General features: G+C 28.8%; 1 protein-coding gene across 2 annotated transcripts; it reads right to left on the reverse strand.

The window, feature by feature from the left end:
- Nucleotides 1-997: 997 nt before the first annotated feature.
- On the reverse strand, nt 998-20,966 carry LOC107439622 (histone-lysine N-methyltransferase PRDM9). 2 transcript variants are annotated; one of them, XM_071178725.1, is made up of 2 exons: nt 20,799-20,966; nt 998-4,580 (listed from the first exon to the last, which is right to left on the reverse strand). In XM_071178725.1, exon 2 carries the CDS (start codon nt 4,473-4,475, stop codon nt 3,420-3,422), a length of 1,056 nt encoding a protein of 351 aa, XP_071034826.1. In that variant the 5' UTR covers nt 4,476-4,580; nt 20,799-20,966; the 3' UTR covers nt 998-3,419. The 2 variants fall into 2 exon arrangements, with proteins under 2 accessions (XP_071034826.1, XP_015907773.2); XM_016052287.3 differs by lacking the exon at nt 998-4,580 and adding an exon at nt 6,582-10,779.
- Between the last annotated feature and the right edge of the window lie 6,765 nt (nt 20,967-27,731).

Raw genomic sequence — 27,731 nt, forward strand, 5'->3', positions numbered from 1 at the left:
CTGGTCACTTTTTTCTTCTTCTTTGTTTTTCAAAATCGTTTAATGATAAAAATAGTACATTAATGTGCAGAAAGAGACACTGAAAAATAGGATTTTTATTAAAATGTCACCATTCAAAATTTTGATCCTTCAGAATCTATTAATTTGTGGAGGAAAGATTGTGGAAGGAGAGTTCTTTGACAATTCACCTATTTCTAAGTTGTAACGTATTCATTAAATGAATTCCACCTTCCCAAATATTTTTACATAAAGTTTTTTAAAGTTAATATGTTTAGCTAAATTTTGTCACATATTTATACCATTTTCATAGTTAAGTAACTTTATCTAATCGTAGATTATTTCTAATATGTTGTTTTTTAAAAATAAAATTTAACCCTAACAAAAACAAAAAAAAAGGAAAAATTAGCTAATAAGTAAAAAGGACCTATCGCTATCAGTCGCCGACTTGTTAGGTTTGAGGAAGACGTTACAACTATAAGTCATTAGAGTCTACCGGCCAATGGCTACTAACTGAAAATTTAAATTTTCTGGTGCCGGGTGCTGAAATATTTTCATAGGGTACTCGAAATGAAAATCTGGTCGGTAATTACAACACGCGTATTTCAAATTTTAGGTCTTCTTGACACGGTCTATTTGCAACGATCTATCGTAAATCCACGTCGTTCATTCATTGTTACAATTACTACCTTTTTCACATAGTACACCTTTTTACTACCTTTTTCACCGTACAACGAATCTCATCAGTTTTGGAGCAGCTTGCAGAATTTCGAGAAAAATGGTATTTTTTAAAACCTTTTGTTAGTAAAGCTTCTTTAATATAGATCAATAAATGTAAAATATTTAAAACCTTCTGTTCAATCTTCGAATGACTGAAAAAAAGTAGGATTTTGTTCTGGTATGTAGTAGTATTTACTTCCTGCAACTGAGGTCTTACGTCCTAAGACTCTTTTATTTTGTGATTTTTATTTTATAACTTATGCACTTAGGTCAAGACATATAAACAAAACAAAAAATTTTTATTCAATTTATGATTAAAATAACACACTGATAGCTATTATGCAAATATAAATACATATTACTAAATAATTTCCAATCTTAATAGCACAAACAGAAAAGTTAAATAAATTGTGGGAACATTGCTTCGCCGAATTTCAATATTTAAATTTTACAATCTTTAAATGCTTACAATACTACAATTATAACAATCAATGGCACTTCAAAATGCTAGATTTAAAATATATATTAGGCGAACAGAGTTAAGGCTGGAACAAGTTACATACACTATAATTGTCATTTTGAAATCTTTTTGGAAAACAATATTTGCTTACATAGGGAAAAAATGACCAAAAAACTCACCGATACAATACAAATAACATATAAATGTAAAAGAACATTTCATATAATTAATATTTAATATAATTTATTTAATATTCTGTCATAAAAAAAATTTCCGAAACTCAATGTCACAAAAAATGTCCACTTAAAAAGTACATTTTGATTTAGAAAGAATATTAATTTGCTAATTTAATGCCAAATAAGTTAATAAAGTAAGAATTTGAAGAAAAAAAGCGAGTCAACGGGAGAAAACTTATAACACCGGGGAAAAAAATAACTATTTTTTTTATAAGTAATCAGTACAAGCAAATATTTCTTTGAATACTAGATATAACAAAATAATAAAATTTTTTAACAGAACAATTATATATTTAAATCTAGGATCTTTTTTTAAATGTATGGAATTTCAAATAGAAATAAATTTTTTGCTGTATTTTCACACACACACGTATTTTTTTTTTCTATTCTAATTTGAATAATTAAATGTACTATGTACATTTATTTCAAATATAACAGATAAATACAAAAGAGTAAGAAAAGGGCCTTTGCCTGCATACTTACGATTTTAATCTCAAGAAAAATAAAGAACTAAAGAAATTCACTTCCAATCACCAAACCAAAAATAAGTATAACAGCAAAAATTAGATAAAAGAAAACATTTACCCAGTTATGAGCATTCGTTTTAGTGTCATAGTCATAAAAATTCATGGGACATTTTTACAATGCATTTGATTTCAATAACAGAAGAATCAATCGCCATTTATGAAAGCGAGGCAAAGGAATCCATAATTCTAGAACTTGTAATTAAGTAAATTTACCTTGATTTCAAAAATGAGAATTTACATCATCTTATAAAGAATTTTCTTCGAAGCTCTTTAACCAAGGTACCTAAAGAAGCTACGGAGTTTTAATACCTTAGATTTGAAATTCGTAATTTCTTATAATGCATACTATCTTTGCTTTAAAGAATTGTTTGGCTTTAACCACAAGCATACAACGGCAACTATTGTTTGAAATAAAATTAAATGTCCAAAACTTAAATTGTAAAATATTTATTAGTAAAATTACTCTCACGAGATAAAATATGCACAGTAATTTTTTCACTCAAAGCGTTCAAGTTTTTGATCATAAATATGTCTTTTTCAATCCTTCACATCATGAATATAATTTTATAAATAAAAATATGATTTTCCTCAAATAATCAAAACTTGTCGGTATAAAATTCCTCAGACGAAATATCTTCTCCTCGCCCCCCTGGGTGAAGACCCTTGTCAATCTGTCTGAAAATTAAATAAGAACTAATTTAGATCGCATTAAAGCAAATTAGCTGGATCAAAGTTTTATTTAAGTTCATTAATTTTTCAGCTAGAATGAATAAATAATAAGACTGTTTTGGAATCCCCGAATTTAAATTTTGGGTGTAGGGTAAGGAAGAATAAAGAAGAAAATGTAAGTTTTTGAATTTTTAAAGGCTTTTAAAATTTGTGGATTCAATTGCCCGATGTTTGGTAAACATTAAGTAGTCTCTTATTTTTAAATGCTCCAGTACCAATTTTAAAATTTATCTTACTAGTGATTAATGTAATGCAATTCAAGATCATGGCTTGACATTGATTTAGAAACTTTAAGACCAAAAATATAGTTAGATGTAACATTTCTTGTGAAACAAAGATATCCACCGGAAAGTAAGAGTTTTTCTTCAGAATTTTGTGAGAAACCTGTAATTATGAATATATTTATCATTAATTTCGTAGTAAAATACTAGATTTTAGTTACATTTAACTGAATTTCCATGCTCAAGAGCTTTATATTTTAGAATATGAATGCTTAATAATCTCTTTTGAGCAGTTGAAATATCTGACCCTGATGAGATGTAAATAATTTTAAAATAAAATGACCACTTGCTATGAACACAGTTGCATACGTCGAAACTTTTATCTTGCACATTTTAGTACACCCCAGTTTGCATTTAATAGCTTATGTTCAGTTTATGGAAAGGAATAAAAGACCGCACTATTCTGTTATTTTGCCCGTTTCACGCAACATTTTCCTCGGAAAACAAAATGTCATTCACCTTAAACCATTTAATCACTGGCATCATTGCTCGCTTCTGCAACTACTTCATTCTCTGAAGAATCTTGACGAGATTTCTTGGACTTCTTGCTTTTACCATCAGAAAAATATTTCTCATGTTCGGATTCTCGGTGCTTCAACATAGTGGGTCTGTCAGCAAAACTCTGGTTACAGTACTTGCACAGAATTTTTCTATGAAGAATATGGTGCTTTTTCTGTTCCATACGCGTCATAAAACTCTTGTTGCAAGGAAAAAACAAACAAGAAAATGGCTTTTCTCCAGGATGTTCACGGCTCATGTGGTACAAGTGATTACTTTGCTGAGAAGATTTCTTTCCACACAAAGTGCATTTGTAAGGCTTCTTTTTGGAATGGATGATTTTGTGATTGATGAAAGAGCTACGCAAAATGAATGTTTTACCGCAAACTTCACACATGAAACCCTTTTCTTTCTTTCCACTGCAAGTATGCATGAAAAGTTCAGTAGTTTGTGCAAATCCTTCATTACAGTGGAAACAGGTAAAAGTACGCTTTTCTTTTTTCTTGGTTTTCTTTTTTTCCTCATCTTCACTACTTGATTCACTTTCAGATTCACTCTCAGGTTCTATTTTCCTCTTAGCAGCAGCTTTTTTCTTAACAGTAGCATTGCTTTGTTTTCCGGTGTCATTGGACGATTTTTCACCATCCTTAGATTTTGAGTTTTCTTCGTTTTGAGATTGTTTACTAATTCGCGTGCTCTCTCTCGTAGGCAACTTTATCTTTGCAACATCACTTTTCTTTTTGGATTTATCTGTGGACACATTTTCATTACCTTCCGTTTTCTTTTTATCGCTTTTGGGAGAGTTCTCATCTGATTTTTGTTTCTTAGGAGAGGTCTCACCTTTATCTTCAGATGATTCTTCACTATTCGATTTTGTCTCTTCATTTTTGTTGGTTGTATCCACTAAATTTTGCTTCTTTTTTGAAGTTTTCCTCGATTTAGGGCTTTTCTCATTTTCTAACATAGGTGAATTAGTTTTATTTTCTTTCTTTTGTGAAGTTACATTAGCTTCATCTTCTGAGTTCATTTTTGGCCGAACTAAAGTTGTAAAATTGTTAGCAGGGACGAAAACTTGAAGTGCATCCAAACTGACGTGCAGAAAAACTAAACCATATAACGTGACAATGGTATCCTAGAATAAAAAGAAAAATATTTAAGTGCACATTAAACCCATCGTTCAAATATGCCCAGTTTATTTATAAATGCCTAGAGGAAAATAAAAAAAAGATTGAGCATTTTTATAGAATCATCAGAATGGCCAACTAGTCTTTCAATTAGTGGCACAGTTGCCGACCGAGCTTAAAGCCAAACGTAAATATTTGGTTCATCTCAACTATAAATGTAAACAAAAACCGATTCTGAAATGTGCGAAGAGGTTTCTTTCTCAAAAGTAAGCAAAACAACTCACTATGCGACAGAATCGACTAAACTCTTTCTCTGGCTTCCTCACTATGAGGCAAATATTTACATTGAAAACGAAACAGTTAGGAGGCTCCACCCCATTATAGTTTTGCGTTATTACTAATATAATGCCTTGTCAAGCACAAAAATTGCATCTAAAACTGTGAGGTAACAGCAAAAAATTGAGGTTTAAAATTTTATCAACAAGTAGTTCAAACTAATGAGACGCATTTTTTTCTCTTAAAAAAAATATTTATTTGTTATTTATATATAAGCTTTAAATCTCAGTATTAGGAAGAAAAAAGAAAAAAAAACTCAATTTTGTCAACATTATATAACACTTCCGGAACTTAACAAGATACTCAACTAGGAAAAAAAATGACAGATAGTCATAAAATTAATTTAAAACTTTTAATTTAAAATAAACTTCCTAATTAAAATTGGCCTCTTTTTTTAAAAAAAGATTTAAAAAATTATGCATGCATGTTAACCACAAATTACTGAGATGACATTGGTAGGGACGCCATTCGGCCAACTACTTAGTTTGAACACCTTTTCGTAATTGGAAAATCAAATGTAAAAAACTAAAGAAGATACCACCATCCAATAAGTCTTATTCTCTCCTGTTAAGTTGAACATTAATAATTTTTTGATATATTACAAAACACGGAGAAAAACATTCAAATTAATAACAACAAAAAAAAAAACACCGCTTTTAATAAGATCCATTTTTTTTATATATAAAAGAATAACTAGTTTTAAAATATTTTAACATTTTATTAATATTTTTTTTATTTATTTTGAAAACCAAGTCGATGCAAGTATTATTTACTTTTATTACACTAATCTTTGTTCTAGGAAAAAACAAGATTTTTTATTATCAGTTCATATGTACAGACAAAATATCAAGATAATAAAAATTAAAACTGCCCCAGCAATTTTACTTGCAAACCAAATTTTGTCTTAGAAAGGCTGATCGTAACATACAATATCATTTTAAACTGCAATTAACTTATTCAGGTATAAGATAAAAAAATATATATAATGCCAAGTTTTCGCAATTTCTTTAATTTTAGCATTATGTTGATCTATCTAAACAGTATTAAAAAAAAGTGGATGAAATTACAAAATTGGAATGAATCAGAGAGAAAGTATTTAAATTAAATTGTAATTAAGGCAAAACAAAAAAAATACTATTTTGAAACATATCAGTTTTTGAACATTCATTGGAACATTTGATTTATTTATATGGCATTCGTTTAGATATAAATATTGCACTTAATAATAAATTACCTCAGTCTTTAAGTCATTTAACAATAGGAATAACGCCATACATTTTAGAAAAATTTGAAAGAGGAATTCTTTAAAGTTTTAAAATAGTTTCCAATTATGATTTACTTTTGAGAAAACTCAAGGTACAAATATTGCCAAAACTGCTGACTAATAAATTTACAATGATTAGAGACAAACATTAACAAGACAAAAGGATTATGAAAAAAAATTTATACTAAAAAACTTAAAAACATATATTTAAAATTTGATCAATAATCACTCACCATAAACTCACTGATAAAATGAGAATGCAATCTCAAAATGTAAAAATAATACTCAAAATGTAGGGTATCTCAAATATAATAACACTATCTCAATTGAAGGGTACTCAACAAAATTGCTCCCAATAAACAAAACAATTGAAATCCTTGATAAATAATTGGATAAAATAAAACTGACCAAGAGGAATAATATATTGCTTTATTTCATAAACTAATCCAATTAACATAGTATAAACATCTTATATAAAAAAATACAAATTAAAAAAAATAACATGCAATCCCTTCAACAAAAATCAAAACACTTTGTGAATTTTGGCAGGAATTCCCAACACTTTCAAATCACAATACCATAAAAAAAATAATTTAAAAAAAATCAACTGCCAAATTAACTTTACAAACCAAGAATTTATTATTTTTTTATTTAATGCACAGTTTCAAGCAAATTACGAGAAAAAGTGCCAGTTTTTAAAATAAGAAAAATAAGTTGATGAACCTTAATAATAGAGTATATAAAATTAAACTTAGTGATTAAGAATACAATCATTCATAATAAAGCTAAAATTAATTTTCATGTTTCACTAAAAATATGAAAAAATTTTCAAGATTTGAAATTAAAAAAATATATATTAATTATTTAATTTTTCTCTGAAAATCTTTAAATAACTCAATCATAAGTTGGGAACCCCTGTTAAAGGCAATACATATCAGTGGGTAAAAACACTTTCATAATGCTATGCAATACAAAAATAAACTTTTCTGTTTTGTACACTGATAAATTTTTTTAAAAAAAGAAACAGTTATTAATTATATGACAGCATTATAACATACAAGTAACAGTTATGGCTTAAAAAATTATAACAGAAGCTCACATGCAGTAAAAAATTATAACAGAAGCTCACAGGCAGATGACTATAGGAAATTCTATGCAATTCAATTATTTTATGCCATTAATATGCTCTTTAAGTCATGGTTTGGCGAGATTGTCAATTTTGACATTTTATGATGATATCATTGAAACAACCCATTTTCAATTTTAAACATTTTAATAAAGATGTTAGAACATGAATGCTATATATACAGACAGCAATAGTTTTTTTTTATTCATGAGGAAAATAACAACACATTAAACTAAGCTGACATGAAGCGAAAAACACCATATTTCATAAGCTATACAAATACATATGCATATAGAAAATAAATAAAAAAGATTTCAAGTTTAGAAAATAATTTCTTTAACCATGAACAATTGCATAGACTAGGTGTTTTATTATTTATCAAAAAAAAAATATTGCTATTTAAAAAATTTTAATAACTAGAGTTAACTAGCATATTAATGAAATGTTACTAAAAAGCCTTAAATTATAATCAATCATTCTAATTACTGTTTGTACTAGATAATAAAACAATAAATTACTACAAAACATTAATGTAAATTAGCTGTTTTAGAATTAACTCTTTCACTTCAGGAATCTACACATAGCATGTTACTTTGAAAGTGACTAAAAACATTTATCTTACAGATTGCATGCAACATAAAACTGAAAGTTTATTTCCAATTAAGATACTTGCTAAAATAAAAGGTTGGGTTTTTGACATGACAAGCATCAAAAACTGGTTAAATCCATCCAAAATCGAAGATAATAATCACAAAATCATAATGCATAGAAGATTTTTAATGTATATTTTAAAAAACATTAAATAAAGATGAAATTGAAAATATATGTTAAAACATAAATATTTAATTAACAGTAAATAAAGAGAAAATTTTGGCTTTGAGTACCAAAAAAAAAGAAACAAATCTCTTTTATTCGTGAGCTCTCATCATAAATTTTTTTTTTTTTAATGTTTAGATTCAAAAGATACAGTGAATTTACAATTTCACTTTTCTTCAGGTTATTCAAATCATTGGATTAATTTATTTCTACCTGATAAAAGAGCGATGAAAAAGAATACAAGCCTTTTATTTAAACTAAGAATTTACAAAACCAACTTGATTCCACACTGGCTTAATAGCAAATTTAAGTCATTTAAACTGTTTTACTTTTCTAACAACACTCATTCTTCAGACAAGTAAAATGAAACTCATTTTTTATACATATAAAACAGATTTAAAATGTCTGCTGTTCAAATGCTCATGGCAATATAAAAAATTAGTTTTTACGTGTCACATAGTCTTCTATGAAAAACTGAAGTGGGACGCTAAAAATATTTTTTTCGTTACACAAATGAATTTCTTTTTTTCTTGGTTAGTGTAACCAAATTAAGCTCTGGTTAAATAACATTTTCTGAACATATTTAAACATTCTCATTGCCAGAATCAGTCATTTATAAATCAACTTCACTATCATCAGAATTCCAAACATAATGTAAGAAATTAGAATCACCAGATGAATAACAACCAGAACTTGTTGTTGCATCTGATATACTTTGTAAAAAAAATTTGGTCTTAAACCTCTTTGGTTTCAATTTGGAGAAAGAATTATTTTCTTTCCTTTCAAGACCTTTTTCGTTATCATTCATTCTTTTACCGATGGTTTCACTAGGAGAACTGAAATCTTTAATATCTACTTTATTTTCTAATCCCAACACACTATTAGCTTTTCCCATTCTCTTATGTGGCCGTCGACTTTTCATTGTATCAGTACAGCTCAAAGAGTTTCTTAGTGCATGACACTTTTTATGTTTTTTAAGAGCCCCATATAAATCAAAATTTTTACCACAAAACTTACATGGGTACCCTCTTTTTTGTTTTTCTCTACACAAATGATAATATAAACTTTTAAGACTGGGTAGACTTTTGCTACAATGAAAACAGTGATACATAATATTTTCTTGCATTTGACTTTGTAATCCTTTGTCTTTACTGGATCTAGAGTAAGATTTTGCAGCAAACTTCAAACTAGAAGGCTCATTACATTTAAGGCTGCTACCAACTAAAACAGTTCCTTCTTTTAAGATTTCAAAAGACTTTGAACTGCTAAAAACTTTTTCAGAATATGAATTGTATAAAGGACTAAGTCGAGGCAGGGTCATTTTAGATTTTTTAGTAGAACTGATATTAGAATCACTTTCTGTTAATTTAGTGATTACACTAAATTTCTCATCTTTTAAAGAAATCAATTCATTTGGATAAGTATCACATACTTCAGTCACATTTATAGCACCATTACTCTTTAGAGAATTAACTTCAAACATATTTTGGGAGTTGTCTTCAATACTAATATTTCGAAATTGGTTAAATATATTAGTTGTAACGTTCTGACAAGAATATATTTCTTCACAATCAGATTGGGAACTAGGTGATTCCTCTTTAATTGTTACATTCAAATGAAGACTTTTTGAGCTTGCTGTTTCTTCAATTGAAGCGACATTCATGTCAAGTTTTTTGTCACTCACAGAAAGTACTTCTGACGTAATTTCTTGAAGTTTAACAATACAAGGTTTTATGTCTTCAGTTATATCAAGCTTAGATATTTTTGCTTCATTAGTATTTATTCTATGAAGTTTGACACTACAAGGTTTTAATTTAACCCAACCAGTGGAACTAAGTGGCAAAGGAAAATTAATTCTTAAGTCTTTAGAAAAATAATTTAAACAAATTTTCTCCAAAACCACTGAACATGGTTTTACAAGTTTTCTTAAATCAGATGTTGAAGACTTATCTTTCATTTTCTTCTGAATATCTATAGATTTCACATGCATCAAAGAATAATTTTGCTTATCATCATTCAAATTTGTATTTTGAAAATTTTTCGGCAATGAACTTTTTGCTACACTGCCTTCAAAAATGGCACATAACTTAGGATCCAAAGGTGATAATTTCACAATACACGGTTTAGCAAGTTTAGGTGCAGTGGCATTAAATTTAATATTATTTACAGTTATGTAATCATTTGAGTGTGATAAAGGAGAATCCTTCCGGTACGCATCATTAACAATGCTTTTCTTCTTTTTAGATGAAAAACCATTTTCAAAACAGAAACATTTTTTAATAAATGTCAATTTTCTTTTGGTTCTTAAACCACTCTTTGGTTTACAATCGGACAATGTTTCATATTCCCCTTCCATCTGTTTTTAAGTTATAGCGGAGGAAAGTAGCTATAAAATGGACTCTAGAATTTTGAATAAAGTTTTATGTATCTAGGCATTTCAAAAGAAACATTGATTTGGGACCCATCTGTAGTGAAAACAAATTTTAAGTAATAGAGTTATGAAATTCTGATTTTCTTTGCTATTACTGATATCTATAATTTCAAAGATAATGTGATTGCTTAATTTTATAAGATAAAAATGGAATGATAAAACTTCAAATTTTTCAATCAAGGCCTGTCAATTCTTGTTAGCATATTCTTCTTCTCAACACATAATTTGTAAGACCTGATGTAATGAAAAAAAAAGATTATGTCACATAAAATTAAAAGCAAATTTAAATAAAACAAAGAAAATTAAAAAGAAAATATACTATTCATTAAATTTTACTCAAGCTTTCCAGAAATAAATAAAAATCATTTCAGGCAAATTAAAATACAAATGTAAATGTTTCCTTTCCTTAACTATGATTTTTTTTCCAAATAAAAATATTTTAACACCATGATATTTAGTGGCGTGCACAGTTTACCAAAAATACAATTCAAAATGCTAAGATTTAATTAAATTTTTTAGTTTAAAAGTAGATAATATATCATACAAAAATTTGCATATCTTTCCATTAAGTTCATGACTGGTAGCTAAATCTCATTACTTATTTTCAAATTTAACTTAAAAATTACTACAAGTTCATAAGAGGAAGGGGAAAGGAACTTAAGATCTAAAGTTGATAAAGTGTATGGGCAGGGACGGATTAACCTATAGGCACACAAGGTACGTGCCTAGGGCCTACGAAATTCAGGGGCCTACGAAAAACTTGTNCAAAAATTTGCATATCTTTCCATTAAGTTCATGACTGGTAGCTGAATCTCATTACTTATTTTCAAATTTAACTTAAAAATTACTACAAGTTCATAAGAGGAAGGGGAAAGGAACTTAAGATCTAAAGTTGATAAAGTGTATATGCAGGGACGGATTAACCTATAGGCACACTAGGTACGTGCCTAGGGCCTACGAAAAACTTGGGAGAAAAAAAAAATTTTGACAAAAATAATTTAGCTTTAAAAACAACAAGTGTATTTTGCACAAAATTATGAAGATACAAATAAAAATATAATATTTTTCGGTAATAAATTATTTTGCAGAATCTTATGATCTAATATATTACTTTTTTTGTGATTTTTGGATTCAACAAAATCTTGTATTATGCTGTCGAATTCCAAACTACGCAAAATGTCGTATTCAATAGACATAAGTGCAAGCGATGCCAAACGATCTTGATTCATTGTTGAACGCAAATAATTTTTTATCAATTTTAATCTGGAGAAGGATCTTTCTCCTTCTGCATTTGATCCAAGATCGAAATATATTCTTAATGCAATGTGAACGTCAGGAAAAGTATTCACAAGTTTATCTTTAATTTGAGCATTCAACATTTCTTGTGCAGATTTATGTTCATACAAATTTGAAAATAGTAAAAATTCATCTACAAAGATTTCCTCTAAATCGGATGAGTAAATTTTCATCAAATTTTGCGCTTTTAGTTTCTGACAAATTTTTGTGAACAAGAAAACCGGAATTATCGTACAAATCACTATAAGCTTTACGCCTTTTAGTCATTTCTGAAATTAATACATCTAAAATGGCGTAAATATTTCTTGTAATTAATCTCACTATCAATTTCACTTTTTTCTTTGCTGGTTTGTTGTTGTATTGTTGATGCGAAGTGTTTACATAGTTATCGATCGAACTAATCATAATTGTATTATCGATATCAACTGCAATATATGGGCAGTATGTCGGTATTGCAGATAAAGTTCGATAAACAAATTTGTAAATTAAAATCCATATTAATAAAAATGCTTAAAAAAATATGCAAGAAAATTTTAGCATATATTTTGAAAAGAGGGGAGGAGTGGGGGAAGGAGGGGAGGGCCCAAAAACGGCTATGCCTAGGGCCTACGAAAGGTATAATCCGGCTCTGTGTATGGGTTAATATACATAATAAAAGTGAATTTTTATTTCAATGAAACTTTTTGAAATATAAAGTTTCTGTGTCAAAATACTAGACAAACCTGAAATTTTTCTTACAGTTCTTGATTAACAACCTAATTGTTTGAATTTTTTTTTTCTCCCTCAAAATGTAATTATCAAGTAAGCAAGAAAGTAAAGCATTTGAAAAAGAAATTAACATGTGAAAAATCTTTTTATAGCTATTTTGAAATCTTTTATAGGTACATTTATTTCATTTAATTTATTAAACATCTTAGAAGAACATTTTTTGCAACAATTATTCTGCACATACATTGAGCAAAAAGAGTAACAATTACATGTGTACATAGAAGTTACGAAAATTTCATCACCGGTCAAAAAGACCAATAATATAATATTCATGAAGGACCAAAATGATAATATAAAGGACTAATAATAAGAACTAAAAAATATTACTTATCTGAATTTAAGACTATCTTATTAAAAGAAAGAAGTTAATAAATTAAACTTTAAAAAAATTACAATGTAGGAAAAGTGTAATATTCAAAAAATTATGATGAAATAAGCTATTTTGGGCAAAAACACAGACCAAAACACAAAAACAAAACAGAATACTATTCCTTTACACTAGTTGCTGGTCCTGATATTTACACTATTTTTAATGAACAAATATATCTTTCACACACAATAAACACCAACTTCTTCAACTGCTCCAAGCTTATTTTTAAAAGGTAATTATTTTATAATATTTTCCTAAACTTGTTCACATTATGAGCTGATAAGTAACTCATAGATAAAAAATGTGATGATTACTTTAGCAGAAAACCTAGTAATGTTTCAACAAATATAAGTGTTATCTTGAACATCAATGTTAGTAGAATTAAAATCTGATTTCTTGATAAGGAATATTTTTATTTGGTAAACGTGAAAGCTTGTTTCTTGAATGTTACTTCTTCTTTCATTTGTCTATCCTAAATATTTAATCTCCTCATCCCAGTTTTCTTTTATTGAAGCAAAAAAATCCTTCTTTCACACTCAGTTCTTTGAAGAAGATGATCAGCTCAAGAACAATCTGATGTGAAAACTTTCTCCTTCTAAAAATGTTTCAATGAATATTTTCATTCCTAAGTTAGTTCTTTTGCATTAGTTTCTCTTTATTCGGTGATAAGTTTGAAGCTGTCACTGCTGTTCATAAGTCATAGCATACAACAACAAGAGTTCTATATTTTTGGTATGAATGTTTTAATTTTATTTGTGAATAAGAATTTATTATTTTTCAGTCTTTCTGACATATATTTTAAAAAATTATTGGTTCCGCAAGTCTTTTATTTATAATCTCTTCGAAAAGTAATAATTCATTATGCTGAATTCAAGCAAGGGGGGGGGGAAGCCTTTATTTGTTTGAACAATTAGAAGAAAGAAAAAAGACCAACTAAAATGTTAAAAAAAAGCTGGCTTTAAATAAAACAAATATTTTCCAAAAGCTGAAATAACGAAAGAAGCATGTTGTTAATTAATTAAAATGGTGTGATTGGATGATACGAACAAGATGGAATAGCTGTTTCGCATTTTCAAAATTTGTTAGTTGAAAGAAACAACTTTGGAAGAGTTTTGAAGTTTACAAACAATAATTTTTAATGAACTTAATCAAACATCAAAATTAAATTATAATCAAACTATATAATCAGTTTCCCAACTTTGCAAACAAAAAAAAAAAAAAATTTATTATTATTTTGGGCAAATCTTTGATAGAAAGAAGAATACGATAGAAAATTCTTGATAGAAAGAAGATTTAGCACAATTTTTGAAAAATGTTTATTCTGGTGTAATTTAAAGTAAGCTCAGAAGTTTTAAAATGTGACTGTAATATGTTTATGGTCACTTTGGGCTAGTTTTAGAGTAAATGGTGAAATGTGTCACTAAAAATACTAATGTTTTAGCTATTTATGAAATATATGCATGTAAATATAAGTATAAGAAACAAACTTAAATTTTGTAAAAAATTTGAGTACAAAAATATCTTCATACCAAAATTACATCCCAACAGTAAATATTAAAACTAGCACAAATATCGTAATTTAATTTTGACGTTATAAAGTGTAATAAAACATATAACTTTTTCTGTGCTTATTTCAGAATGGGTATTTAATTACCTCTACAATCTATTCTTAATAAAACTACATGTAAGTAAAAGTTCATTCTTAAGAAATTAATTATCAAAAGTAACAATAATTTTACCTTACAAAAGCCATCGTACACTTAAATGTTTTTGGATAAATTCATAATTAAAATTAGCATCCATTGCTTTACTTTTTTATTTACTTATTTTTCATTTCTTCTTATTATTTTTGAGGTACCTGAATTAGATCACAATTTTTGATTTCTAACTTCATATTTTCTTTGATCATTTAAAAATGGCTCTTGGTCATAATAAAACATACAACAATTGAAAGTTGATTATTTGTCATCATTAGTAGTAAATCAGTTTAATGAATATTACAAAAATAGCTTATTTTATTCTATTCCTGTGCAGTATGTGATAAAACGCTTAAAAGATGGAATTTAAACCTACATGATGAATGATATAAATTATAGGTTCATGAAAATTGCATAAAAAATTCTTCAAAGTGTTGTAAAAAATTCTGAAAAACTTAATAAAAAATATTCTGCATCAATTTCACCCGAAACTCTTTGACGAGTTCTCAGAGCTGCTAAATTAAATGGGCAATCTGCATATAAAGTATTTTAATTTTACAAAAAAACATAAACCTTAGGCTTTACTTAACAAAATCAATGATAAATAAATCCCAAACATATCTATAATGTCATATTGACAGATGAAGACAAATCACATTGGGTTTCAATATATTATGTGGAGCAGAAAAAATGAGGAGCTTTATCCTAAGAACTTAGTTGGGACATTTAAGCATAAAGTAACTTCATATTTATACATGAGATGGCACAATACAATGAATCAACCTGTTTATTTAAATATTTTAAGATACAATTTACAATTATCAGTCCAAAATTAAGGTATTTCGAACAACTTCGCTTTATATCAAAATAACTAGCATAAGCTCTCATCTGGAACCTCTATAACTGACCACAAGCTTTTAACAAAATTCCTCAATTGCCATATTTAAACCCAATAAAACAAATTTAAAGAGAGCTGGAAGTTAAAGTATGATAACATGACATTGAAACAGAAAACTAAATATTTTTTTTCCTATTGTAGAAAGTTCTTCACACACACATACACATAGATTATATACTGTTTGTCTAAGATAGGTACTCCGACCGCTACTAAGTCTGCAGCAGTCTGGTGCTATGGAAACAAGAAGAGGGCATTTTAGGGAGGGTAGATTCAATAAAAGAGGTCTCTTCTCTCGCCGAACCCCCACTTGAAATTATCATACCTCGTTGCCATAGTCACCGCCACAGCTCCAGACGAATGCCTGGCAGAGTACCTATCTTAGACAAACAGCAGAGCTCATTCTAGGCAGAAAAAAGGGCAGGGTGCTAAAGTTTAAAAAAAGGGCATTATTATTCTAAAAAGGCAATAATTTCACGTTCTATTAAAAAGCATTGTCAATCAGTAAAAGAATTTTTTTTAAACTTAACTGAGAGTAGCAAAGCAATCATTAATTACTTATTTTCATTAATAAATTAACATATATATCGAGTTAATGAGCTAATTAGCTTAGTAATTTATTTAAAATGCATGCATATATTAATAAAATAATAAATGTATGTTTTTAAGTGTCTNATTTTACTATCTCTTTATATATATATATATATATATATAGGGTTCACACCAGCAATGAAAATTTTATTATCCAATCGGACCACCTTGGTATTCATTTAGTCGTCCAAAAACTTAATATGATAGATAAAACTTGAAAAAAAATTCAAACTTTAATTACATAATATGCTGTAGAAAAAATTATTAATCGCCATAGATAACACCAATAATAAACAATTTAAGCAGAATTTTAAAAATATTCAATATTGAGTCATGTATTCGATTTTTAAAAATTAATAATAATTACTTTGATTATGGAAAAATAATTTTAATTAAAAATTATAATTAGTTAAACTATAATTCAAAAAAACTATTAGTGTATTTTTTAGATTTAACTAATGTTGAGTTTTATAAAAGCATGTTTCTGATAGAATGTGATTATACATCAGCTTTTTTTAATTTTATTTTTTAGTTTGTTTTTACAATAATTGATACAATTTGAATAATAAACTTAAGAATGCATACATTTAGAATAATATATTTATCAATTTCTTATATATCAATTTCAATACATATTTTATAATTATTCATATAAATACATTGTCAACATTTTTAAACATCTTAAAATTTCTCAACATCTTATATATCCTCTTAAAATTAAAAGAATTTTTTTTTTATTTTCCTGTCCATGTGTGTTTTGCAGAAATATTTAATTCAATTAATTTTCTTAAAAATCTTATTCTTTACATTACCACTTATATTATTTTTTCATTAATATACTAATCAATTTCTTTAATACTTTAATTTAGAGTTTCCTTTAAAGTAAAATTTCTTTGTCAAGTTTATTTACTCTCAATTATTATCAAGTTTTCATTAAACAAAAACTCGGAATTATTTACCTAATAATTAAATTTTGTTTAGAAATATATAACATTCTTCTCTTTAAAATTATTTGATGCAAAGCAGCTGACTAAATTAGTGCAAATAAAAAAAAATAATAAAAAAAAAAAAAACTGTTTGCTCTGTTTTGTAACTGAACAAATTAGAACTGCAATTTTATTTTGACATTTAAACTTATATATTACACAGTTAACTTTAAGAAAGTAGTCCTTTCTATAAAAAAAAAAGAATAAATAGAAATAAAAAAAATCAGCATTACAAAACTCATGGTTAGGTATAAAGTAATCTAGTCTCAATTCTTCAAATTTCACTTTTCTATTTGCGTTCCAAACAGGGTTGGGTTTTTTACGTCAAAAAGTGGTTTTTGACATGACAAGGGTATAATACTGGTTTAAACCGTCAAAAACTGAAGTTTGCCAAGAAAATATATAAACTTCAAAACTACCAACAGTTGCCATGCATTATATGGAAATTTAATTATACTATAGGAAATCAGCAGGTTTTAAAATATTTTTTTTTTAAATTAAGGTAAAATAAGAGATTTAAAATCTCAGAAATTTNACTCCGTAAAAAAAAAAAAAAATCCAAATAATACTTTGCCAAATATTCGGCCAAATGAACATTTGGCAAAAAGGTTGGATATTCCTTAAATCCCTATTTAAAATGTTATTTTCATTCTTTTATTCCTTCATATTGTAATAAGATATAATCTTTAATTATACATCATTTTAAAAAAGTTTGGGTTAGAGTTGCTGTGTTACGAATTTTCGAATCTAGATCTATCTACTATATCTTTTCTAGTACCTACACTATATGATATCCTTCTTAATTTTGTATGTATAATTTAGTCAAATATAAATCTTTGTATTAGCATTTTCCTAAAGCCTTCCTTACACCATTTTAGTTAAAAGAAAATGTATCCAACTTAAAATAAGTTACTTAACAAACAAGAATTGAAAGGAATCATGATGGATTATAAAAAATAAAAAGATCACGACAAAATGCGATAATTCAAATGCAAAATTTACATGCTACCTATATGATATTAATTCAAATTTGTTTCAGCCAAGCAGGGTTGGAGTTTTTGCCGGCAAAGAGGGTTTTTTGCCAAGACAGTGGCAAAAACCAAATTATCTAAATTGCTGATTAAATATTATTCGAAAATACTTGAAACAAATTTAAATCAATCATAAGGAACAATAATTTAGATACATTACATGCGACAATTATTTCTAAAATATTAATAATTAATATGATGATGTAAAGTATTGAATTTGCGCAAATTTAAAAAATTGCATTGACACTTGTATATTTTAATTAACTACACATGTTGATAGATATTTTATGCTTTAAATTATAGTTATATTAATTTAAAATAAGTTCATTTCACTGGAAAAAAGAGAATAATCACTAATTTTCCGATCAATAACGTTTTAATCTGCTAAAATGATATTATTAATACATTATGATTTAATTAATTTTGTTAAAATTATATATATTTACAGTATATATTTCAATAATTTTGTATCAAAAATGTGTTGTTGTCCTCTCATCTTGGAAAATATAGGTTTTTGTCACTCTGCTTGGCAAAAACCTGCTTTTGCCAGGACAGTTTTTTCCACCTGCGGCAAAATCTTGCCAACCCTGCAGCTAAGCAAAAATAAACATTTACTGCATTGATTAAATTAATCTTCTATCACAAATCTACAATATCTGCACTTATGGATGTCATCACACTCTCTTAAAACATTCAGAAAAAATTTTTCCTCATAGTCACATTTTTTCAGGAATACAAGTTTAAAATACGAGTATAAGTACAGCAGACTTAGAGTGTGAGATCTTTTATATGTCCACAATTTCCGAATTACTTTTCTAATTACCAATTTTAGTTAGCACTCAAATAACTTTGGCTGAAATCAGCAATTTTCTCTCAATCTCATGTTTTTGAAGTATTGTTTCGCTCCTACAAACCTGAGTAATAAAAGCTTGATACAGTGTATGAACGAGAAATCTGACAGAAAAAAAGGGGTTCTTGGTACAGATATGATTATCATGATAATGGGATTTTGAGAAAGTTTCATTTTTTAAATTTCCGATTTACATAACTTTATAAAAATCTTGTTGGATAGCAAAGCTTTTATTTACAGAAGCTTAATATTGGTGGAATTCAAAACTAACAGAAAAATCATAAATTTGATATTCCCTTCTGCTAATAACAAAAACTTTAAAAATTATTTTGATAAAATAGGGATATTTCTGTATTGTGATCTGTTACTTCAGCTACAACCGCCAAATGGATTTTAAACTTGCAAATTTATAAAAATTAAAAAAACTATAGTGTCCAAAGTGGCTACGAGTTAACGAGTTGATCCCTTTTGCGATTTCTTTAAAAGTTTCTGCCTTAGCTGTTGCCTAGGAGTTTCCGGGACTTGGAACAACACGGAAATCTTTGTAAATCTTACTTTTCTAAGCTATATAATTACATAAAAAATAATGAAAAATTTAGGAAGTAATAAATAGGAAAATTAATCAATGATCTGGCATATATCAAAGCATAAGGGAGATTTCAGCATCATCATTTGTAGAATAATTACCAAGTCTTGGTAACTTTATGGCAGCTGCTTGCGAGAAACAAAACAAAAAAATCATAGAAACAGACCAACTCAAAAGGTATAATGCATAGCCACCTCCGGCACACATCTGCATGTTTTTCTTTTAAAAACATTTGTGAGCTTAAAATCTATTTGGCACCTTGGTGTTGTCACAACAGATCATGTTACAGAAATATACCCATTGCATCCTTAAATCTTAAAGAGTTGAGTTTGTGGCAGAATGATAGACAAGTCTTGGCAACTTCCAGACAGCGGCCAACGAGAAGCTTCAAAAACATCACAGAAAAGGACCATCTTGAAGTGTATAACTAGTAGCCACCCCCCCCCTGGCAAACATCTACATGTTAAGTTTTGTTAAGTTACCAAATGGCACCTTTGCAATTGTAAATCAGGATACGGAAATATCCCCCAACATTGAATTTATTAATATGATTAAGTTGTTTTTAAACTTTATTACTGTGATTTAGTTGTTCTTAAGGGGGATAATAAGTGGCAGAATTATCGCCAAGTCTTGGAAACTTCCAGGCAGTGGCCTGTGAGAAACTTAAAAAAAACATCACAGAAAGGGACCAACTCGTAGCCACCCCCGGGCAAACATCTAGATGTTTTTTTTTTTAAAAATTTGCAAGTTTAAAATTTATTTGGCACCTTGGCGATTGTAGTTGGCGCGACAGATCACGATATCCCCTCTGGCGATGGCTACGAGTTAGTTCCCTTCTATGATGTTTCTTTTTAGTTTCTCGAGGGGGCCGTTGTCTGGAAGTTATTAATACTTGGTGATTGTTCTACCACAAATCACGATACGGAAATCTCCATTTGTCGCCAATCCAAGGGGTACTCAATTCTAAACTTAAAGTCTAAATAACAAACCAACATCCTATTTTATATGCTTAGAAAATTAAAGGAATTATATTTATGTAAGAATTTGAATTATATACACGTAAAGTAAGGTAGGAAATTTGATTTCTAGTAAACACATCTTGAAAACCAACGGCCACACAAGTCAAATTCATCAAGTAACTACAAATAGTAATCGATTTAAATAACTTAATAGACACACTTACTTTTCTCTTTAAAAATTTTTTTTAAAGCATTTAAGAGGCGAATCGATTTATTTTAACTGTTCATTCAATAAATTCACACCTGGAAAAATACTCAGTAATATTACAACCTTACAGAATGGCGCTGGCTCTAGCTCTAATTAGAATAATGTGGATAGCTTCCCGTTAACTATTTCTGTTCATTTCTAATCGAAACGGAAGTGGGTTTGTTGAAGCAGGATTGCTATATTTGATTTTTAAAGATATAAGGAGCCCGCAAGAGGAACTGAAGGTCCTATCTTTCTGGTGGCAATGAAAATGGGCTACCTTTTTCAATCATCGTGGCGACTTTTTATATCTTTTAAATCACCACAGTATGCATATTTGTTATGGCGTCTTTAGCGTGCTGAAATTTTTACAGCATAGCTCGTTCACCAGTAGTTGGTACTTGGCTCCGCTTTCATCACGTGGTATGTGACGATATAATTTCGCTATTTTTGGGAGAAGGTTGTGAGCAATCCTGAACAAGGTTGCTATTTGGCAATCATATGGCAAAAATATTTATTTCGCAAACTTTATCTGCATTTTTTAACGTTAAATATTTCATAAATTTGATGATATTTTGCAACATTTTTTATGATATTTCTCTCTTTTGAGAGATTAGTTTGTCCTTTTTGAGACATTTTTCTGGGAAAACAGCAGTTTTTAAATTTAAAATACATTTAATTAGCCAGAGAAAGAAAGGTATAATAGCATATGATAAAGGATTTTTGTAGATATTCGCATAAGAGTAAAAGGAAGTGAAGGTCTGTTTTGTATGGNAGAAACAAAGACTAAGTTTTATTCACGTGTTATTTTTCACTGAGAATGAATTTTGTAATGCATTTATATATCCACTCTACTGGAAAATTATTTATTATGTGTGTAACACTAATTGATTGAGTTTATTGTTTGAAAATATTGTTAAATTTTTGTGGGGAAAAAGTTTTGATAACTTGAAAATGTTTTCATATTGGTCTATTTATTCAAGCATAAATGTTTGATCATTAAGAATGTATTAGGAAGATCAGTGTTAATATAGCGAAAATGAGCTCGCATAAGTTTTAGGAAATTATATAGTCTGTTATTTATGTAGAATAATAAATGAAATAATATGGAAATAAATGCTTGTCTTTTGTGCTGTTTGTTATCATAATTTCAGAAGGTTGCTAAAGGCCGTAAACGTGGGAAAATGTCAATTTTTTAAGAGTAGTGTTGAATTTTTGGGCCATATCATTGACAAAAATGGCATCCATCCTACCTTAGAGAAATTGAAAGCTATAGGGAAAATTGAAATTCCAGAAAATGTTATCATTTTTAGGGTTGCTTAATTATCAGTCTAAGTTCATTAAAAATTCATCTACTTTATTATCTCTTTTGTATAACCTTTTAAACAAAGATGTTCCCTGGACATGGTCTGATGAGTGCAACAAAGTGTTTGAGCAGTGCAAAGAACTTTTAACGTGATAGATGCAGTATTAGCTCATTATAACGAAAATCTTCCTTTACAAGAATCTTGTGATGCTTCGCCTGTTGGGATTGGTGCTGTTTTATCACACATCATAAATGGTAAAGAAAAACCTGTTGCATATGCCTCTCGAACATTATCAAAGGCTACCCAAGTAGCACCTGATATTAGATAACATCAGAAAATCAGCAAAATCCAACGTTATCTTGCACAACTTCTAATATTAGAAAGATGCAAGAGGTGGCTGTTTGCTCTGCATTATATAATATTAGATTCTGTGCAAACTAATATTATCTAGCGTTCGCCACAATATTATTTTGAGTTAGTCTTGATGCTTTATAATATTAGATTTCGCATTTTCTCATATTATTTTGCTTTGCTTTCTATTTTTTTGGAGTAGGCAAGAGGAAGATATGGATGGTAGTAGAATAATTCGGCGATACAATTTTACTTAACAATTTTACTTGTTGTGAAGCAGTAAAACATAGAACAATAGTTTTATGTCATTCCACTCATTATTTACTTAGCAATACAGAAATACTAAATAAAATTATATTAGCGAATTCTGCTACCTTCCATTTTTCTCCTCCTTACGACTGCATTTTACCTCTACAATTTATCTTTATATATTTCTAAACTTCATTATAACTACCATATGCAATGTATGATTTGCACTCTGAAGTGATAAATTAGATTAATGTATTCAAAATAAATTAGTAAATTCAGTAAATGAGTGACAACGTATTGGGATCTTTTGTCACTCAGTGAAATTTACCTAACACTTTTCCTTTTAACATTGTAATTTTTAAAAGTATTGTTATTGTTACTTTTTTCTCTCTATTGGTTCATGATTCATATATGATTGACTGGAAGCATGTTTGTGTAACACATACGTATATCGTAGTACATATAAATATCGTAGTACATTCCTATACAACTGAAAAGAGGAGAAGGAAGGGGGAAACGTCAAAGGCATGAAACCAGTCTTCTCCCCAGATGACGTATTCAAACAACTTCTCTGCTTCTGAGTAAGGCTCCTATACTATCAGAGCTGACCTATTAAGCAATATTGACATCATATATTAGGACTTATCGCTTTTAGTATAAACTAATTTGTGACTTCCGCTTCTGCGTTTTCGCTCGCCACACTACTCATCACTGCATCGCCACCATTACAGGCGCCCANGAGAAGGAAGGGGGAAACGTCAAAGGCATGAAACCAGTCTTCTCCCCAGATGACGTATTCAAACAACTTCTCTGCTTCTGAGTAAGGCTCTTATACCAGAGCTGACCTATCAAGCAATATTGGAGCAAACAAGTTCGCAAGTTAACGTTATGTTAGTATTAGTTTTGTTATTACGGAGATGCCAATTACGCCGGACACGCCAAAATAATTTAAAAAGCGGTAAATAACTACAAAGTAAATTTTGCAAATAGTTGACAATATTTGCTTGCTTTTAAAAATGTAAAGCATGTAATAAGTACAATAAAGTGGTGAATTATAAAAGCCTACGCATTGTTTAGAAATAGTGGTGGATTAAAATCTACTAAATTGAACTTATTAAATCAAGAATTACAATTAATAAACTAACACTTGAAAATATTTATTCGCTGTACTTATGTTAGCTCTTTGCTCCAACAATAAATAATAAGTCGGCCTGTCTAATTCAGGGGCTCTACTTCTGAGCAATTAACACCTGAAACACTTTTCAAAAAAACACAAAATACTTTTAAAAAGAAGCTTAATACACTCATAAAATAAAGGTTTTATTTTTTTATGGTACATTTCAATTAAATTATTTTTGCCATTTAAAATAATGGATGTCGAATTTTTTAAAGTAGCATATAAATAAATTAAATATTTGAAGTATTTTGCATGCACTTTTGTTTTATATTATTAAAAGTTATTATGATGTTCTAAGACACATTTAGCAAACCTTCACAAGTTCAGACCATATATATATGTTACCGCAAAGTATGATATCCGGTATTGTATAGAATGCCTAAAATTAGCCGGCAAAGTATGAAATGATTTATATTTCACACATTGCCTAGGCATTCTATAGAATGCCAAATGAGAAACCGGCAAAGTATAAAATACATCTCCGATTCGTCAAAATGTCATTCAAAAATGACAAATTCAAAACGTCATCCGATTTGATATTAATTTATTCGTGGATATAATTACATTTATTCGATATTTTAATACTTACTGACGATAGATTAGAAGAAACATCAGTGTTTGGAGTATCGGGCAAGTATATACCGGGCAATGGCACTTGGACCTTAAAAAATATCAGTGTAGGGTATACCGGGCAAATGTATACCGGGCAATGGCACTTGACCTTAAAAAACATCAGTGTAGGGTATACCGGGCAGTGGCACTGAACCTTCAAAAAAACCTCAGTGTAGGGTAAACCGGGCAAATGTATACCGGACAATGGCACTGAACCTTAAAAAAACATCAGTGTAGGGTACACCGGGCAAATGTATACCCGGCAGTGGCACTGAACCTTTAAAAAAAACCTCAGTGTAGGGTAAACCGGGAAAATGTATACCGGGCAATGGCACTGAACCTTAAAAAAAGCATCTGTGTAGGGTATACCGGGCAGTGACACTTAACTAAACCTAGTATATATTTCAGACATTTACCAAAGGCCTAGTCATACTAGGTTTACTTAAGTGCCATTGCCCGGTATACCCTACACTGATGTTTTTTTTAAGGTCGAGTGCCATTGCCCGGTATACATTTGCCCGGTATACCCTACACTGATGTTTTTTAAGGTCAAGTGCCACTGCCCGAAACTGATGTTTTTTTTAAGGTTCAGTGCCACTGCTCGGTATACCCTACACTGATGTTTTTTTATGATCAAGTGCCATTGCCCGGTTATATTTGCCCGATACTCCTAACTCTGATGTTTCTTCTAATCGATAGTTTATAAGTATTAAAATATCGAATAAATGTAATTATATCCACGAATAAATTAATATGAAATCGGATGTAATAAGCATTTCGGACATTCACCAAAGCGACTATATGATTGTCAACATTCACCGATCAAAGTCAACAATCACCGATTTCGCTCATTCACCGTAACATGCACATCATTTACATAATAACCTCATCAGGACGTTCATTTCATACTTTGCCTAAATAGCATTCGGCATTGTATAGAATGCCTAGGCATTCTATACAATGCCTAGGTAAAGTATGTAATGCTTCTCACATTTCACACTTTGCCTAAAAACGTCAGGCATTCTATACAATGCCGGCGCTTCATACATTGCCAGTAACATATATATAAAGCTGATTTTTATAAGCATTTGAGGGGATCTGTAAATTCACAATCGCAACGCTTGAGTACACCCTCTAGCGGAGCCTGAAGATATTAGGCATTTATTTATGAAGTTTTCATTTAATTCTGTCATAATCATTGGCAGAGTCAGGCGCCATTTTCTTAATAGCAAAATTTCCCTAAGGAAAAGGCAGAAGAACTTGAAAAAACTCTCCAGAACATTGGTAAATCTTTCAGAAACAAAATCCGCCAAACATTTGAAGAAAAATTTTTCAATAATTTTTAACTTCTATTACCAACAAACTTGCAACTGATGACTTCCGATTTCGGGATCGCATACTGTTACAGATGGGTGTATTGCTGTAAAATAAATTTTTTTCTGTTTTCAATTCATTACAAATTAAAGCGAAGTCAACATTTCTTACTCTTTTCCAATGAATAAATGTGATTTCAGAACATGCAGAACTGCAATAGTTGCAGAATAGTCTTCTTCTTTATAGAATAGTGTACATTTCTGTATTATTATAATCAGGGCTCGAAAAAAGTCAGAAATTTTACCCGTCCCCGAGGNGTATTATTATAATTCAGAAAACAACAATAAAGAATCATCCGAATTACTTGAAATAGTATAATTTGTGCTGATTATTAAGAAATTTTTATCGCTTTCTTGGTAAGTATTTTTTAATTTTGAATGATTAATTTAAACTAGAATTCAGCTATTCTTTTTTATAAGTTACATACAGAAATTCATATCGAGATCTTACAATTATGAAATTTTACTGTGTTGTAGGCCATCTTAAAGTAAAGAAGGGATAATATTTGTATAGATTATTTGAGAATAAAGTTTTCAAACGAAGAACATATCATTTTTGAATTCTCCGGATTTGTAAACCAGGTAAGTGTTATGATTTTTATAATAAATTTTTTTTTCTTATTTGATGATAGCTCTCTACAGAATGGTTTTTTACGTCTGATTAAGAACTATAAGAATTTAAAAAAGAAACAATATGACAGTTTTTTTAATTCAATATGAGGATTCAATTCAATGATAAAGAATTAAAAAAAAACTCAACTCAACTCAAACTGTCAAAAAACTTTNATTAGAGGATCATTTTAGAAGTGAGGAACTAGACTCTTGTAAGATAACAAAAATTGAAAATATATCACGAACATTAACGGGAAAATGGCCGTCCGCGCGGACGTTGGATTCGAGAAGTTTGCTGTCCGCGGGGAATTTTTGACCGCCGAGGACGGGCGGACGGGCGGTTTTTCGAGCCCTGATTATAATTCAGAAAACAACAATAAAGAATCATCCGAATTACTTGAAATAGTATAATTTGTGCTGATTATTAAGAAATTTTTATCGCTTTCTTGGTAAGTATTTTTTAATTTTGAATGATTAATTTAAACTAGAATTCAGCTATTCTTTTTTATAAGTTACATACAGAAATTCATATCGAGATCTCACAATTATAAAATTTTATTGTGTTGTATGCCATCTTAAAGTAATGAAGGGATAATCTATGTATATATTATTTGAGAATAAAGTTTTCAAATGAAGAACATATCATTTTTGAATTCTCCGGATTTGTAAATCAGGTAAGTGTTATGACTTTTATAATAAAAAATTTGTTTGTAAAACTTTTTTTTCTCTTTTGATGAAAGTTCTCTACAGAATGTTTTTTTTTTTTGTCTGATTAAGAACTATACGAATAAAAAAAAAAGAATCAATATGAAAGTTTTTTATTTCCAGAGGAGGAATTTTTAGAATCGTTTTTTCATCCTAAGAAGTCTTTATTTTACGCTTTTTAGTTTATAATTTTTTCTATAAAAATTGCTGTAAAAAAACTTTTTTTGCTGAATTAAATGGTATAAGATTATGTGTTTATGTATACTTCTTGCGTATTCTAATGTTTGAAGTAATATGATACAGAAAAGTTATGGAATAAAAATACAACTAATTCAGCTATTCTGTTTTTAAGTTACATATTGAAATTCATATCGAGATCTTACAATTATGAAATTTTACTGTGTTGTAAGCCATCTTAAAGTAAAGAAGGGATAATATTTGTATAGATTATTTGAGAATAAAGTTTTCAAACGAAGAACATATCATTTTTGAATTCTCCGGATTTGTAAACCAGGTAAGTGTTA

The sequence above is a fragment of the Parasteatoda tepidariorum genome, chromosome 3, assembly GCF_043381705.1.
Source record: "Parasteatoda tepidariorum isolate YZ-2023 chromosome 3, CAS_Ptep_4.0, whole genome shotgun sequence".
NCBI classification, from domain to species: Eukaryota; Metazoa; Arthropoda; class Arachnida; order Araneae; family Theridiidae; genus Parasteatoda; species Parasteatoda tepidariorum.

Excerpts from the sequence above, each read along its gene's own strand:
- LOC107439622 (XM_016052287.3), bottom strand. The coding sequence starts at position 10,470 with ATGGAAGGGGAATATGAAACATTGTCCGATTGTAAACCAAAGAGTGGT.